Here is a 12,580-nt window from a genome sequence, read left to right on the forward strand (position 1 = left end):
ATACTCCTATTATTAAACAAGTAGTGGTAGAAGTTAATGACTTGCTGCATGAACTTTTTTCTAAGTAATAAACAAGAATGTGACGCGATGAGATGGGCAAGATGGATTGGTGCATGAAGGCGATCCAGGCTGTTGGTTGTCAATCTGTTATAATAGGTATCCAACCGGTTGACACACGAGAACTCAGGCAAAAGACTGAAACAAAGAGTGTGAAAATAGTAGTGTAATTCCTCTTCGTTTATATCCTTCTCTTAATCAATCAATTAATTTGTCTAACTCATTTGTTTATGACACAAAAGATTCATTTGATTCACACAAAAAAATTTCTTTCCATAGAAGCTGATTTACGAGAATATGATGTCTAAAAAAATAATTTTAGCACGTTTGGTTAACTATATAAAAATAATTTATTTTAAAATAACTTATATTTCATTGAGTATTCATTTTTTTTGAAAAACTATATAAATACTAGCCTTTAAGACAATAAAAAATCTTATCTAATTCTACATATTACTATTATTTGTAAATAAAAAATTATGATGGTTAAGAATATTTTTGACCATGGATCATAATAGAAGAGGATTTAAGGCATTATAATAGAGAGTGTTTATTTCAGCTACAGATCTTTTTATGACTTAAAAGATATTTTTGAAAAAATATTAGTCTCCAATTCCTATCTTATAGAAAAGCCAAAAATCCATATCCTATGTAAACCTTTCTTTTCCGTGAAACATAAAAATTATATTTCTATAAAAAAAAAAAATCAATCTCTCCCCTTTGACAATTTCAACCAAATAAGGATGATTTTTTTCCGCTTTTCATTGACCAGACTTTGCCCCTCTTTACTTCCCCCGAGCCAAAGGATTCCTTGATCTTTTGCGTCCAAGATAAACCATCGTGGACATGCATCCAACGCAAGATAGACATGTTACTCGAGGCCAACGTCTACAAAATTTTTGAAGGTAGGTACACAAATAATTGGATGGAAAAGGCGACAACTTTGCAGAAAATTGAACTCCCAACATCATCTGTGTAGAAGACATAACAAGTTCATTTACCATGATCCCCTTTTAAGTTCTTCCAATTTTTCTTTTTCTCCCCGCTTTTTGAAGTTGTATTCTTGGAGGATTCAGCTTTTAGAGCTGGAATACCGTACTCTGATAATTAGATGTGGTGAAACAAAACATGTCAGCTGATGCAACAAGAGAGGAGTCAGAAGGTACAGAGGGCCACCCCCCTATGCAGCCTGCAGGCCGTAATACACCAGCCAATAATTGTTTGACAGGTCGGCTTCTCAATCTGTATCCTATTTAAGAAGAGACGACTAGGCCGATCCTACTAGAATACGACTTGCTGAGGGATCCGAAACACATCAACAAAACACAACAATCAGGTAATGTGTGTAACAAATGGGCAACACGCTCACCTTCTCAAATGGGGTACAAGTTCATGGGAACAATTGCACATTTGAAACACCTCTTTATGTCTAGTGCTTCCAATTTCATCCATGAAACTTTGAAGGTTCATAGTTAGTAAACAAGAAGATGATAAAATGAACAAGTTAAAAATGTCGACGATAATGAGAATATCATGGCCTGCATGGTGAACTGGTTTTTAACTTTTGAAAACTTGACCTCAGAGTCTGAGAAAATGCTATCATCATTGCCGACGGTCTTCTGCTGAAAATAAGCTCTCATGCTTTACAGCATGTGAGCTTGTGAAGCTTTCAGCTGAAATAATCAGATTCAAGGCAATGCAGTGTATGCAAGAAACTTGGATCATGAGATGCCATGAACGTGATGATGAAAAAAGCCAGAATCTGAAAACAAGACCAAAGACCTGAACAAAAGATCAACAAGGGAGCAAGCATCTGGCAGCCAAACTACATTCCCTTTTTTGTTCTTCCTAGAAATGAAACAAAAGAAGAGTTCATCTATCAGTTTCCTTGGTGAGATATCTTTGGAGCCTTGTAGGGCCTTCTTACATATAATAGGAGATTGTAATTTCTAAATTTCCAGTTACTCTAAGGTTTGATAACTGCAATTTTAAACCCAAAATTTGGGAGAGCTTTAGAGGGCAAGGGTATAGATGACGAAAGAGGCTAGGAATCTGTAACAAAATTGAAAGTTCTCAGTTCACCGACTCGTCCATAATGCTTTGAATCACAACATGAACTGATAATTACTTACTCCTTGGTTCTTTAAAATGGTAGATTTACCATGCACATCGGTCATTTAGCAAAATCATGGGTACACTGGTGCAATGTATTAATGAGATTCACAAAGCAACACTGATAAGATCATAAGATAAACATTTTAGGCTGGATATGCATGGAAGTTGTATCACGTGTGCATGCAGCCCATACATGGAGCCTTCAATTTTTATAATTTCCTTTAAAATTTTCAAAAAAAAAAGGTGGTCTTGCTATTTTTGGTCAAAAGAAAATCATTGAAAGACAGAAACCTACTGCAAAGAAAAGTAACGCAAGAAATAGGTAAACAAGATTCTTAGAGCATCCCTTCCATCTTTAACATTTGATGATGTGATTTACAAAGTTTAGAATCATATTCCTTGGATGTAAATTCATTGAATGGCCTTAATCTAGGTAGATAATGTGGTCATATTGAGTAAAAAGATCGCAAAGAACTAGTACAGTAATATCCTTTAACATAACCAACAAGCTTAATTTCAGCTATTATTCCTTTGAATTCTTTTCAAGGCAAAGTCTGTAGCTAAGAGAAGCTTAACCAAAATCTTTCCAACAACATTATACCAAGGTAAGATTTTTGTTCCTCTTCTGTTGTCCATTGACATATATTGACATATTGTAGTCAAAAGATTAAACCAAGTATAACAGTGTCAAAACTAGTGGATCTTTCCACAGAAGGCAAATTTTAACAGTTCTGTATTTGAAACTGACCTCTTGACTTCAAGGATTATTATGGTTGCAGAACTTTTCAATAATTTCAACCATCAGTCTTGCCACAATTAGATCCTGCACTCACTAAGTTGTACACCTTTGACTTTGTTATATGACATATTTTTCTTAAACGATGTACTCCTATTTGCAGAAACATTAGGAATCATGAATCAAGGGGCTTCTTATGCAAGACCCACATGAGCAACTGCATCTATACTTGCATCACTTCTTTTTTTGTTATAACAGAAAAGAAAGAAATTTAAAAGGTAAACTTAATGATATTACCCACTCCTAAGCACAACAATAATGCAAAACCTTGCATCAGATGTTCCATTACTGATATGATATAACAGAGAAACCAAAAACATTCTTCATAAGACACTGATGCACCAAACATGTGATAACCAAAAGTCAATGTTGCTATCATGGCTATATTAGTTGGCATGATTCATATAAGACAAGATGAAATCATAACCTAATGATCCAGACTTTTAAGTCATTATAGAAGACATGAAGCATTTTCCACCATTCTATTACACATATAATCTATGCCTCATATAATGCAATTTCAAATCAACAAGCTGTACCATTTAAGCAGACTTGTGTCTAAAACTAAGAGACTAAAATATTATAAAACCATGTTTATCCTAACATCTGATGATCGAAGAGATTATTATGCCACACTGGTATCACTCAAATACTGAAACTTTACATAGAACAGAGAGATAATGTCAAGAAAGGTTCGAGAACAACCTATTTACAGCACTTAATAGAGAGAAATCTGTGCTGGCAATGTCACCCTTTCATGCAAGGCTTGCATAGCTTATTTGATAAGAATGCACCTGATTGGTGAACCCTCGGCCCCAAGCAACCTGAGAGGTAAGCAATGCAAGGAGTATATCCCAGGCTTGACATTATCTAGTTTTAAGGCTTCCACAAGGATGATTTCCTGAAAAAAGCCAACACAATTGGTCCTGCATTGGTAAAATGGCATAATACTTGCATAGTCCATCATAATGTGATGTATGTCACAGAGCCTGTTGCATATTCTTTAATTAAGAACACTGACAGATTACAGATAGTACAGGACAGGATAGTGTAAGACATCAACCGATACTTTATTATTTATTAAGTACAGATTAAGATCAGTTTCAATTGATGACGATTTTGCTGGTTTGGCATTGATCTGTCCTCCCTAGATGATGTTTACAATTTGTTTGATTATTTTGTGCTTCCAAGAAAACATAAAAGTGAAACTTGAGGGTAGTTCCTTGATTAGGAAACTAATGCAAGGACAATAAGCTATAACCTCTTGTGAAACTAATATGTAATACAGAATATTAGAAAGAATATATTTTTACAAACATGGCACTTCCTTTCCCCCTTTTATATGTCATGTCATATTGTCACGTAAGCCTTGGTGGCAATCACATACCAGAATATTTACTACTGTCTCCATGTTGGCTTGTTTCTCAATATATTAACTGATAAGAATTACATTTTCTTTTATTCTTGCTTTCTCGATATGTTTACTATTGTTGGCAAAAGATGAGAAAGACCATGATGGATGATTTAAAGCAATACATCTATATTGGGTGTTCAGTGAGGACATAAAGTATAAAGCTTCTCCTATGAAGTTTAAGAGATAAAATTGAAAGTAAAATTATGGTCTGAGAAGAAGTCTCATACCCTGCTTTTAAGAAAAACCAAGTGAGAAGGGATCAAATCAGCATATGCAGCAACAGATAAATAGTCAACACCTATCAACAAGGCAGAAAATGTGAGAAGTAAGACCAAAGAGCAAAGCAAACATTGATTGCACCATTCAATTTGGAAAACTGAACTGCACTAAAATTGAGCAACAATGAAACCACCCCCACCCCTTTTTGGCTTCCCCACCCCCATTAGAAAACATAAACTGAATAAATGAAATAGCACAAATCAATAACTAGAAAGCTTTGCATATATTTTTGTCTCTACCATATTCTTGAACATTGCTACAAATGGACAGCATGAAGAAGCATAAACAAGAGAATGAAGTTAAAAATATGGAGTCAGTGAAGTTAGAACTATATATGTTGTATTATGAATAGAACACCAGAACACTAGAAATAATGCCATATGAGTCAGAATGATTTTTAGATTTATGATGAACAACATTTTTGTTATCTAATTTCTATGCATTCCTTACATTATCATAACCTAAATGAAAAATCACCAAATATTTTTATATGGTGCACTTCCAATGAACATATAAGTAATGATAAATCTTGAATCATGCAGATCAAATTACACCAATATCAAACTGACAGATGCTCAGAAAATATATAATGTTCACATGGACCATAGCTAATAGATAGTTCAGTGCCAACAAGAGACGTAACATGAAACTAGGCTAAGATAATTACTGAATGGTAGTAATGTTGAATAACGTTGCACTTATGCCATATTACATTCATCACAAAAAGAAAATGGATGTCTAAACAAATAATGTTATTTAGCACTTGATATAGTTGAGAATTAAGTCTCATTACTTTAAATAAAGTGTTCCTTGAGTAGACTTTGTATTTGAAGAGCTAAGGAGTGTCACGCCATGTCGTCTCATGCGCAAGTGTCCAGAATTGTCAGCATTTCATAATTTCCAAAATGTAAAGTGTCTAGGTAACTCTGCTCCATATAACATCCCTTGTAAATCCAAAAGGGGGTTTAACACTCGCAGAATTTTGGTATTCAAAATTCACACGTTTGCAAGACAATATGGAGAGCTTTCACTGAGACATTGACCACTCTTCTTTTTACTACTACTAGATTTATTGATGAAAGTGTGAAGCTTGATTTAAGGTAGTTGTTAAGCAATCAAGTGAATTCACTAGGCAAGCTTATTGCTTAAATTAAATGAGGTGTTTCTGTATGCAAATAGATATCTCTTGGAAGTCGCACCTTAAAGGTAACATGTGTAGAAGCAGATTTTTCGCTGCAACAACAGTGAATCTACTCAAAATAATTGTCAAAGTTTGTGCCTCAAGTTTGGTATTAAAAAAATATCAAATCAAACTAATATGACCAGTCAAATTACATCTAACAGTCTACACTACAGTAAATCTGAATGAGGTTTTGCAGTACCAAAATTAGTTTATTCATGCTTGAATATCTCATAAGTCCCCAATTTTTTGAGGTAACAAGCTCCAACCACTAGCCCCAACTTTGTTAGTTATTGTCACATCAAAATATGGGATACCTAAAATTTATGTATGTATTTGTTAATGCCTGAAAATCTTATAAATAATTGATTGAGCTACCAAATAATATGTACGCACGCATATAATTGTGAAAAGTTGTGCGGGCAAAGAAACAATTTGCAACTCACCAACAAGTTTGATATCAGTGTTATCGACCAGCCACTGAGCACCATCTTTCATGAACCCAACGTAGTCTGTATGATACTCCTTTTTCCACATAAGCTTCCTGCAAAAAAGGTGCAATATTTTAATGACATGTATTCAGTTACATCAAATGCATCTAGTTCCACTGTAGTATCAAAAGCATCTATTATAGTAATATTAGTATTTATAACCGGTGACTTTTTTCTTTTACAATTTCTATGATTTAAAAGATGTTGCCTAGTAACTAGTCCTGATATCAGTATTATAATTACTGATTTTTCTTTTGCTCTGTTACAACTTTTATGCCTTAAAAGATGTTTCCTTGGTGATCATCCTAAAGACTTCATTACTTTACTGCACAGATTAGCTAGTGCACTATATTGAAGTAATGCTCCGGCTATGAGTATTTTTTAAAAATAAACAACAAAGATGATAATGATAACGAATGACTACCAATTGCCTCATTGTATTATATAAGGTAAAACTATATGGAGATAATAAAGAGTTTAATCCAACTTTTGAAGATAAAATTTAATGCAACTGCAGGTTTCGCACTGTGTGTGTTCTTAATCTACATAAACTCATGGATTCAATACTTCTGTGACCAAAATCTAGTAATCCTATGGAAGAAACTTGCATGAATGATGAAGGAATGTTAGTGAAACTTTAACATATCACCTAAAGTGAAAGACAGAGCAACGGTATTCCTACCCAACTAAAACTTCAATATATCACCTAAAGTGAAATAAAATTAGGAAGCAGAATAACTTAGTAATTTCTGGCAACTTCTATGAAATAAAAACTGAAAGTGGAATGTAAGTTTCTAGGCCAGAATGCTGATGCTTCCATGATCATCACTAGGACAATTATAAATATACTAATAATACTGATCGTGCATGCATCTTTTGGTATATCTAGCTTTTCTTGATTCTTTATTCAAGAGCAAAATAGCAGAACTCCAGGGTGGTGTATTAGTTGATGTAAGAATGCTGTTTTTACTTACTGAGTTTCTTACAAAAGTTCGACTTGGATGATGATTGATTTAGAAATTTTTAATTATTGCAATTTCTGTGTTGAATTTTGGAACAAATTTAAGTACATTCTGAAGTCCTAATTTTCAAGTAAAATTAGCATCTATAGGTCCTACCTAGTACATAGCTTGTATTATAATAATTTCAAAGTCATTAGGATTCCAATGGGAATCCAAATTTCACAAGTTTTGCTAGAATTTATGTATATTAGGCTCGTCAAAATATATATAAGGTCGTCATCTCTTGATGACAAAAAAGATGAAGTCATTTTGATTAGTTGCAAGTTCTTTATCCTCGCTCCGTGCAGTGTGATTCCATAGTCCTTGTCCCCCTCTTTTTGTTGTTCGCCTTGTTTTCCTTTTTCCTTTGTTCTACAATGTAAGCTTTTCTCTTCAATCGAAGCTCAAAATCTCAATATTTTATATCTTATTGCAACATTATATATATTTTCATCATTTTATCCATATTTATTTTTCACAAATAGTTGTATCTTTTTGGAAAATGCCAGAAAACATTAAAATCTAGTTATCCTCTCATAATAACCCTAAGAACCCCAATTTAAACCCTAGGATCCTATTGCTGATGTTAGATTTTAGTCACATCATCTATTTTCTTCAGGAAAACAACTTCACTAGCTTACTTATACCAAAGCCTAAGATCTGAACCTAGGTGCTAGCTAGGTTCTACTTTGCTCTTAAGCCTCTTTGAATCTTTTCATGCCAAGTAGACCCATTTCCCATAATATTTTACATCATTGCTTAATTAGCTAACTGTTCAGACGACTTGATGCAAATTTTAAGGGAATGCTATGTGCATGCATACATACATCCCATTGCACTTATCTATCTCATATATTGACAAAAACCATTTCTATTCAAGTATATTTTGAGCATACAGCCTACCGAGAATGTACTTTGCATTTTCCACTCTTGCTTCCCAAGTTACCATGGTGAGGGATGCAGGTTCATAAAATAAACATTAATGACATGTTGAAATTATAAATTATTGATATATGATGACTGCAATAAGCAAAAACTAGTCTTGTATATGTTAGAACAACATAAATCATGAATTATACTGGGAAAAAAAACATAACTTTCTTATATCCATCACCTGTCAGTGTTTAATGTTCTGAAAAGCACACGACGAACTCCTTTGGGAATATGTAAAGACTCCATTACCTCAGCTGCATAAGGTGGATAATATCCTTGGTTGAGTTACGTTAGATCATGATGTTTAAAATAATTCAAGAGTCAATAAAAACACTAAAGGAGATAGCATTCACGGGCCAGACAAATCAGTTAGATTTTGCCTCTACTCAATGAAGTTGAAAAATGTAAATGGTGATTTTTCTTCTTAAGCAAAAAAAGAAATGTGATCACAGATCATTCTGCTTATACAGAGCTATCAATTTCTTTTATTCAGTGATAATAAGATGTCAAGAATCTATTTCAGAATTCCAGCATATAATATGCAAGTAAAAGTTTTAGCAAGTAAGCATACTTTTGCTTTTTTTGTTAATAATAACAAACTTCCTATAAATACAAAGCTGGAGAAACACAAAAATGCTTAGTATGCTTAAATAAAGAGTTATGGACATTTTGCACTGCTTTAAATATTTAATGGAGAATGAATGTGTTCACTTAGGCAGTATGTCACATGCTGTGTCCAAAAAAGAATCAAATAAGCATGCTTTCAATGATGTTCACATGATTATTTTGCTGTAAAAGTTGATTTCCAATATGATTTAATCTGAATTTTCAATGGGTGTTAGAATATAATTTTTTTCTCTACTTAAGTATTTGCCTTTTATAAAAAGGATGGTGGTTATTATATTTAAACATAGAATCTCTCAATGTTAATTTTTTTTTTTTGCATAAAATGAGTACTTCTAAGAGGACTTACTCAATTTGCACAAGTATATCAAGCATGCAAGTATCTATTTTGGATCTCACTCAAAACAACATAATTGTCTTGATTTAATGGTCTTCAACTACATTATCATCATGAACCTCTAAAGTTGGGTCCAACAATAGCCAAAGGGTTAAGCATGAGTTTCTTGTTATATAACAGCAGATTTCAACATTTTATCCCTTATTTGCTTGAGCAATGGATCATGTGTCAAGTCAATGTATGTTATTTGTTTCCATTGGAGAATAAGAGGTGCTTTAGTCCCAATAGGAAGGTGTCTATACAAAAACTGAACACTGAAAGGGGGAGAAATTAGCACTAGTATTTGAACCAACCAATCATGAGTGATTTATATCCTGCTCCATTCTAAGTTTGGTCAAATTCAAATCTACAGTAAAGCTAGCTTGATTTCGAGTTTTAGGCTCAAAATTAGTTGTAAACCACTTATGAATGAATCCCACTGTATTTAGGTTTGCTTGACACACAGACCTTTGGAGTCAGTCCAGTTACTGAATTCAAAGCTCAACAACCCTAAACTAGGGGCTCGAATTGAGATTTGACGCAGCTTAAATCAGCTTTGTTTCAAAGATCTTAGCTTGAACTAAAGTGTAACTTGATTTATAGGTTTCAATCGAACTAAGTTGCTTAAAATAGGTCGGTTTCAGCTCAGCTTGAATTGAGGCTTGATCAAGCTTGTTCAAGTCGGAAACAAGCCAAACTTGATCCAAATTACAGGCTTGAAATTCGTGATAAGTTGAGCTTGATTAGATCTAGGCTCAATTGAGCTCAGCTAGTTTCCATGTAATTTATTGTTTATGAGGGAAAATATAAGAAAATTATCTTTTATTGTTCATTGGATTATGTTTCATGTGAATCTTGCAAATTCCAAATCGAAGATTCGGCGAACTTGTGATACTTTTGTCTTACAAATCTGAAATCTCTAACTTGAAACTTTTCTAGAAACATGATTATGATACATATAGTTTTATACGTGCAAATTAGATAATGATAAGTTGTTTTATCTGCTTTAAGCGTGATCATATGATACAGGTGCATGAGGAAACAACAACGTAAAACATTATCGTAACAGGTTCTATCAACCTGTAAAAGTATAGTCTGAACAAAATGAACACAGATAATCTTCACAAGCACAGTAAACAACAAGATGCTTAAATAACATCATCTGATCGAGCCTGCAAAGTTCAGTAGCAGAACTTACCTGTTATATTCTTGTCCCTTGGAACATCCACTAACAATGCAGGACCTGTTTAAAAATCAACAATCATTAGCAGAACCAGCAGAAGAAAGCATAAAATGTTATTGCAATTTTATACATACCCGATAAGCATCAACGGTGTGAAATATAATTGCATAAATGTCACAACGGAAATGTAATAAGCATGCAAATTTTAAGTATCAGGATCTATAGAATTAGGGGAGAAATATTGCTTCTGATTTATAGCTATTATAACCCTGAGTCACCAACTGATTCCTCTTGATTAACTTTTTCTAGATGATGCCCTGCTTAAAACCATAGCTGCCAAACATAATGTCTGCCCTTCTCAAAGAGCATCAATTTATTTCTTTCAAGATATCTCCACTTCTTTCCCATCTTTTTCCTTTCAAAATAACACTAATCATCTTATTTCTGTGTGTTCGGAAATGGAATCAAAGCTCCACGGAGGGAACTAATTAAACAGATAAGAAACCACATGACATAAGATTAGAAGCAAAAAAAATCGAGAGAAAATTATATAAGAATGGATATGATGGCAAGAGAAGATAAATGAAATCAGAGCTATTGCAAGACCATTGAGGACTTCAAGGTCGAGGGTGTCGACGTCGAAGCCGGCCTCGAAGTAATGCTGGAAGACATGGCCGGGGGCATCGACATGGGTGCCGGAGTGGGTGCCCATCTTCATCTCGGAGTTGTTGGCGAGGGAGCCGTTCTTCATGGAGCGGGGGAAACACAGGAACTGGCCCAGCCCCTCGTCCGTCTCCCACGACGGCATGTCCTCCCTGTACGCGTGCGTGATGTCCAGGATCCGGCCCCCGTCGTACTCCTCCCTCCTGATCACCACCAGCTCCTCCTCGCCGCCGCCCACCCCGCACGCCGCTGCCTCCTCCTCGTAGGCCGGGTGGGCGGAGGAGGCGGCGGCACCCGTGGCGGCGAGGAAAAGAATCTGGACCAGAAGCATCAGTCCCACGATCTTTGCCATTCTTGGTATAACTGGTAAGTTTGGGACTGCAGATCACCACTCAGAAGAAGAGGAGGGAGCTGCGACCAGTGCGTGAGGGATGACGCCAAGAATGGCTGAACCTGGTGCCCAATAAGCGTTGGAACAACGCTTTTTTTTATTCGCGGCCGGCAACGTTTCGGAACGAGTACGCCTCCTGTTAGGATACGACCGTCATCGACCGCTTGTTTGGACTTAGAGGGTCATCGATGACGTGTGTGGGTGTATAGGTGTGTGGATCCTAAGGGTTGAGTTGTTCTTTCGTGCGAAAGCATGATTGATCTCTTTTCACAGCGTCGACGGTTCACATTGTACGAATCTCGAAACAACTATTGTGCGATCCAACGATGGATTCACGTAAAGAAAGGAGAATTCTTCCTTTGCGCGAAAGATACCTTTCACAACGCAGATCCAGGTTTAAGAGCCAAAAGTACACACTTGCTTCTTTAAAAAAAAATAAAAATGTATGAAATTTGAAGGGTTTAATGAAATTTCTATAGCTATCAAGATTCTTATGGAAAAGGACCACAAAAAAATTGAAGGCCAAAGGCAAAACCTAATAATCTTTATACAAAATAGATGGAGATATTTAGATCCTGTTTGGTTAAGCTTTTAGAGTGTCAGAAAATATTTTTTGACTCTCAAAAAGTACTTTAGAGTGATACAGTGATGTTTGGTAAAAATATCCAAAAGTTGTTTTGATTTTGTCGGAAAGCTGAAAAAATCCACTTGAAAAAAATTATATTTTGAAATTTTTTTCAAAAATATTTTCTAACTAATGTCGGGAAGCTGTTTTGGCTTTGTCCAAAGCACTTTATCAAAATGATTATCAAACAACAAATAGCTTTTTGTAAAAGTTCTACTTTCAAAAGCTTCAAAAGTTCTATTACCAACAGCAATTCCAAACAGAGCCTTAGCTATTGAGTTTTATACAGGACAATAATTTTTAACTTGAGAGATAATAGAAAATATTCTTTCCTTCCTCCCCACACTTTCTTTTTTTTTCTTTTTGTTTTTTCTCGAAAACAGAAGATCTCCTTCTTTCCCATGTTAAGAGAAATTTTTATTTTGGAGGGATTTGAAAATATTCCTTCCACC

At 34.8% G+C, this 12,580-nt stretch overlaps 1 protein-coding gene across 2 annotated transcripts; it reads right to left on the reverse strand.

The window, feature by feature from the left end:
* Positions 1-3,520: 3,520 nt before the first annotated feature.
* Positions 3,521-11,601, reverse strand: LOC105060987 (cyclase-like protein 3). 2 transcript variants are annotated; one of them, XM_073243838.1, is made up of 6 exons: positions 11,056-11,601; positions 10,465-10,509; positions 8,448-8,520; positions 6,288-6,385; positions 4,610-4,680; positions 3,521-3,894 (listed from the first exon to the last, which is right to left on the reverse strand). In XM_073243838.1, exons 1-6 carry the CDS (start codon positions 11,462-11,464, stop codon positions 3,835-3,837), a joined length of 756 nt encoding a protein of 251 aa, XP_073099939.1. In that variant the 5' UTR covers positions 11,465-11,601; the 3' UTR covers positions 3,521-3,834. The 2 variants fall into 2 exon arrangements, with proteins under 2 accessions (XP_073099939.1, XP_010943196.1); XM_010944894.4 differs by having other exon boundaries at positions 3,521-3,869; positions 11,056-11,595.
* Positions 11,602-12,580: the final 979 nt, after the last annotated feature.

The sequence above is a fragment of the Elaeis guineensis genome, chromosome 1 (genome assembly GCF_000442705.2).
Source record: "Elaeis guineensis isolate ETL-2024a chromosome 1, EG11, whole genome shotgun sequence".
Classification (NCBI taxonomy): Eukaryota; Viridiplantae; Streptophyta; class Magnoliopsida; order Arecales; family Arecaceae; genus Elaeis; species Elaeis guineensis.

What these genes read in the sequence shown, in the direction of transcription:
- LOC105060987 (XM_010944894.4), bottom strand. Translation starts at nt 11,464, where the DNA reads ATGGCAAAGATCGTGGGACTGATGCTTCTGGTCCAGATTCTTTTCCTC. An exon ending in AAGGGACAAGAATATAACAG is followed by an intron (nt 8,521 to 10,464) that starts GTAAGTTCTGCT and finishes CACCTTATGCAG; the next exon opens with CTGAGGTAATGGAGTCTTTA. An exon ending in AGAACATTAAACACTGACAG is followed by an intron (nt 6,386 to 8,447) that starts GTGATGGATATA and finishes CCTTTTTTGCAG; the next exon opens with GAAGCTTATGTGGAAAAAGG.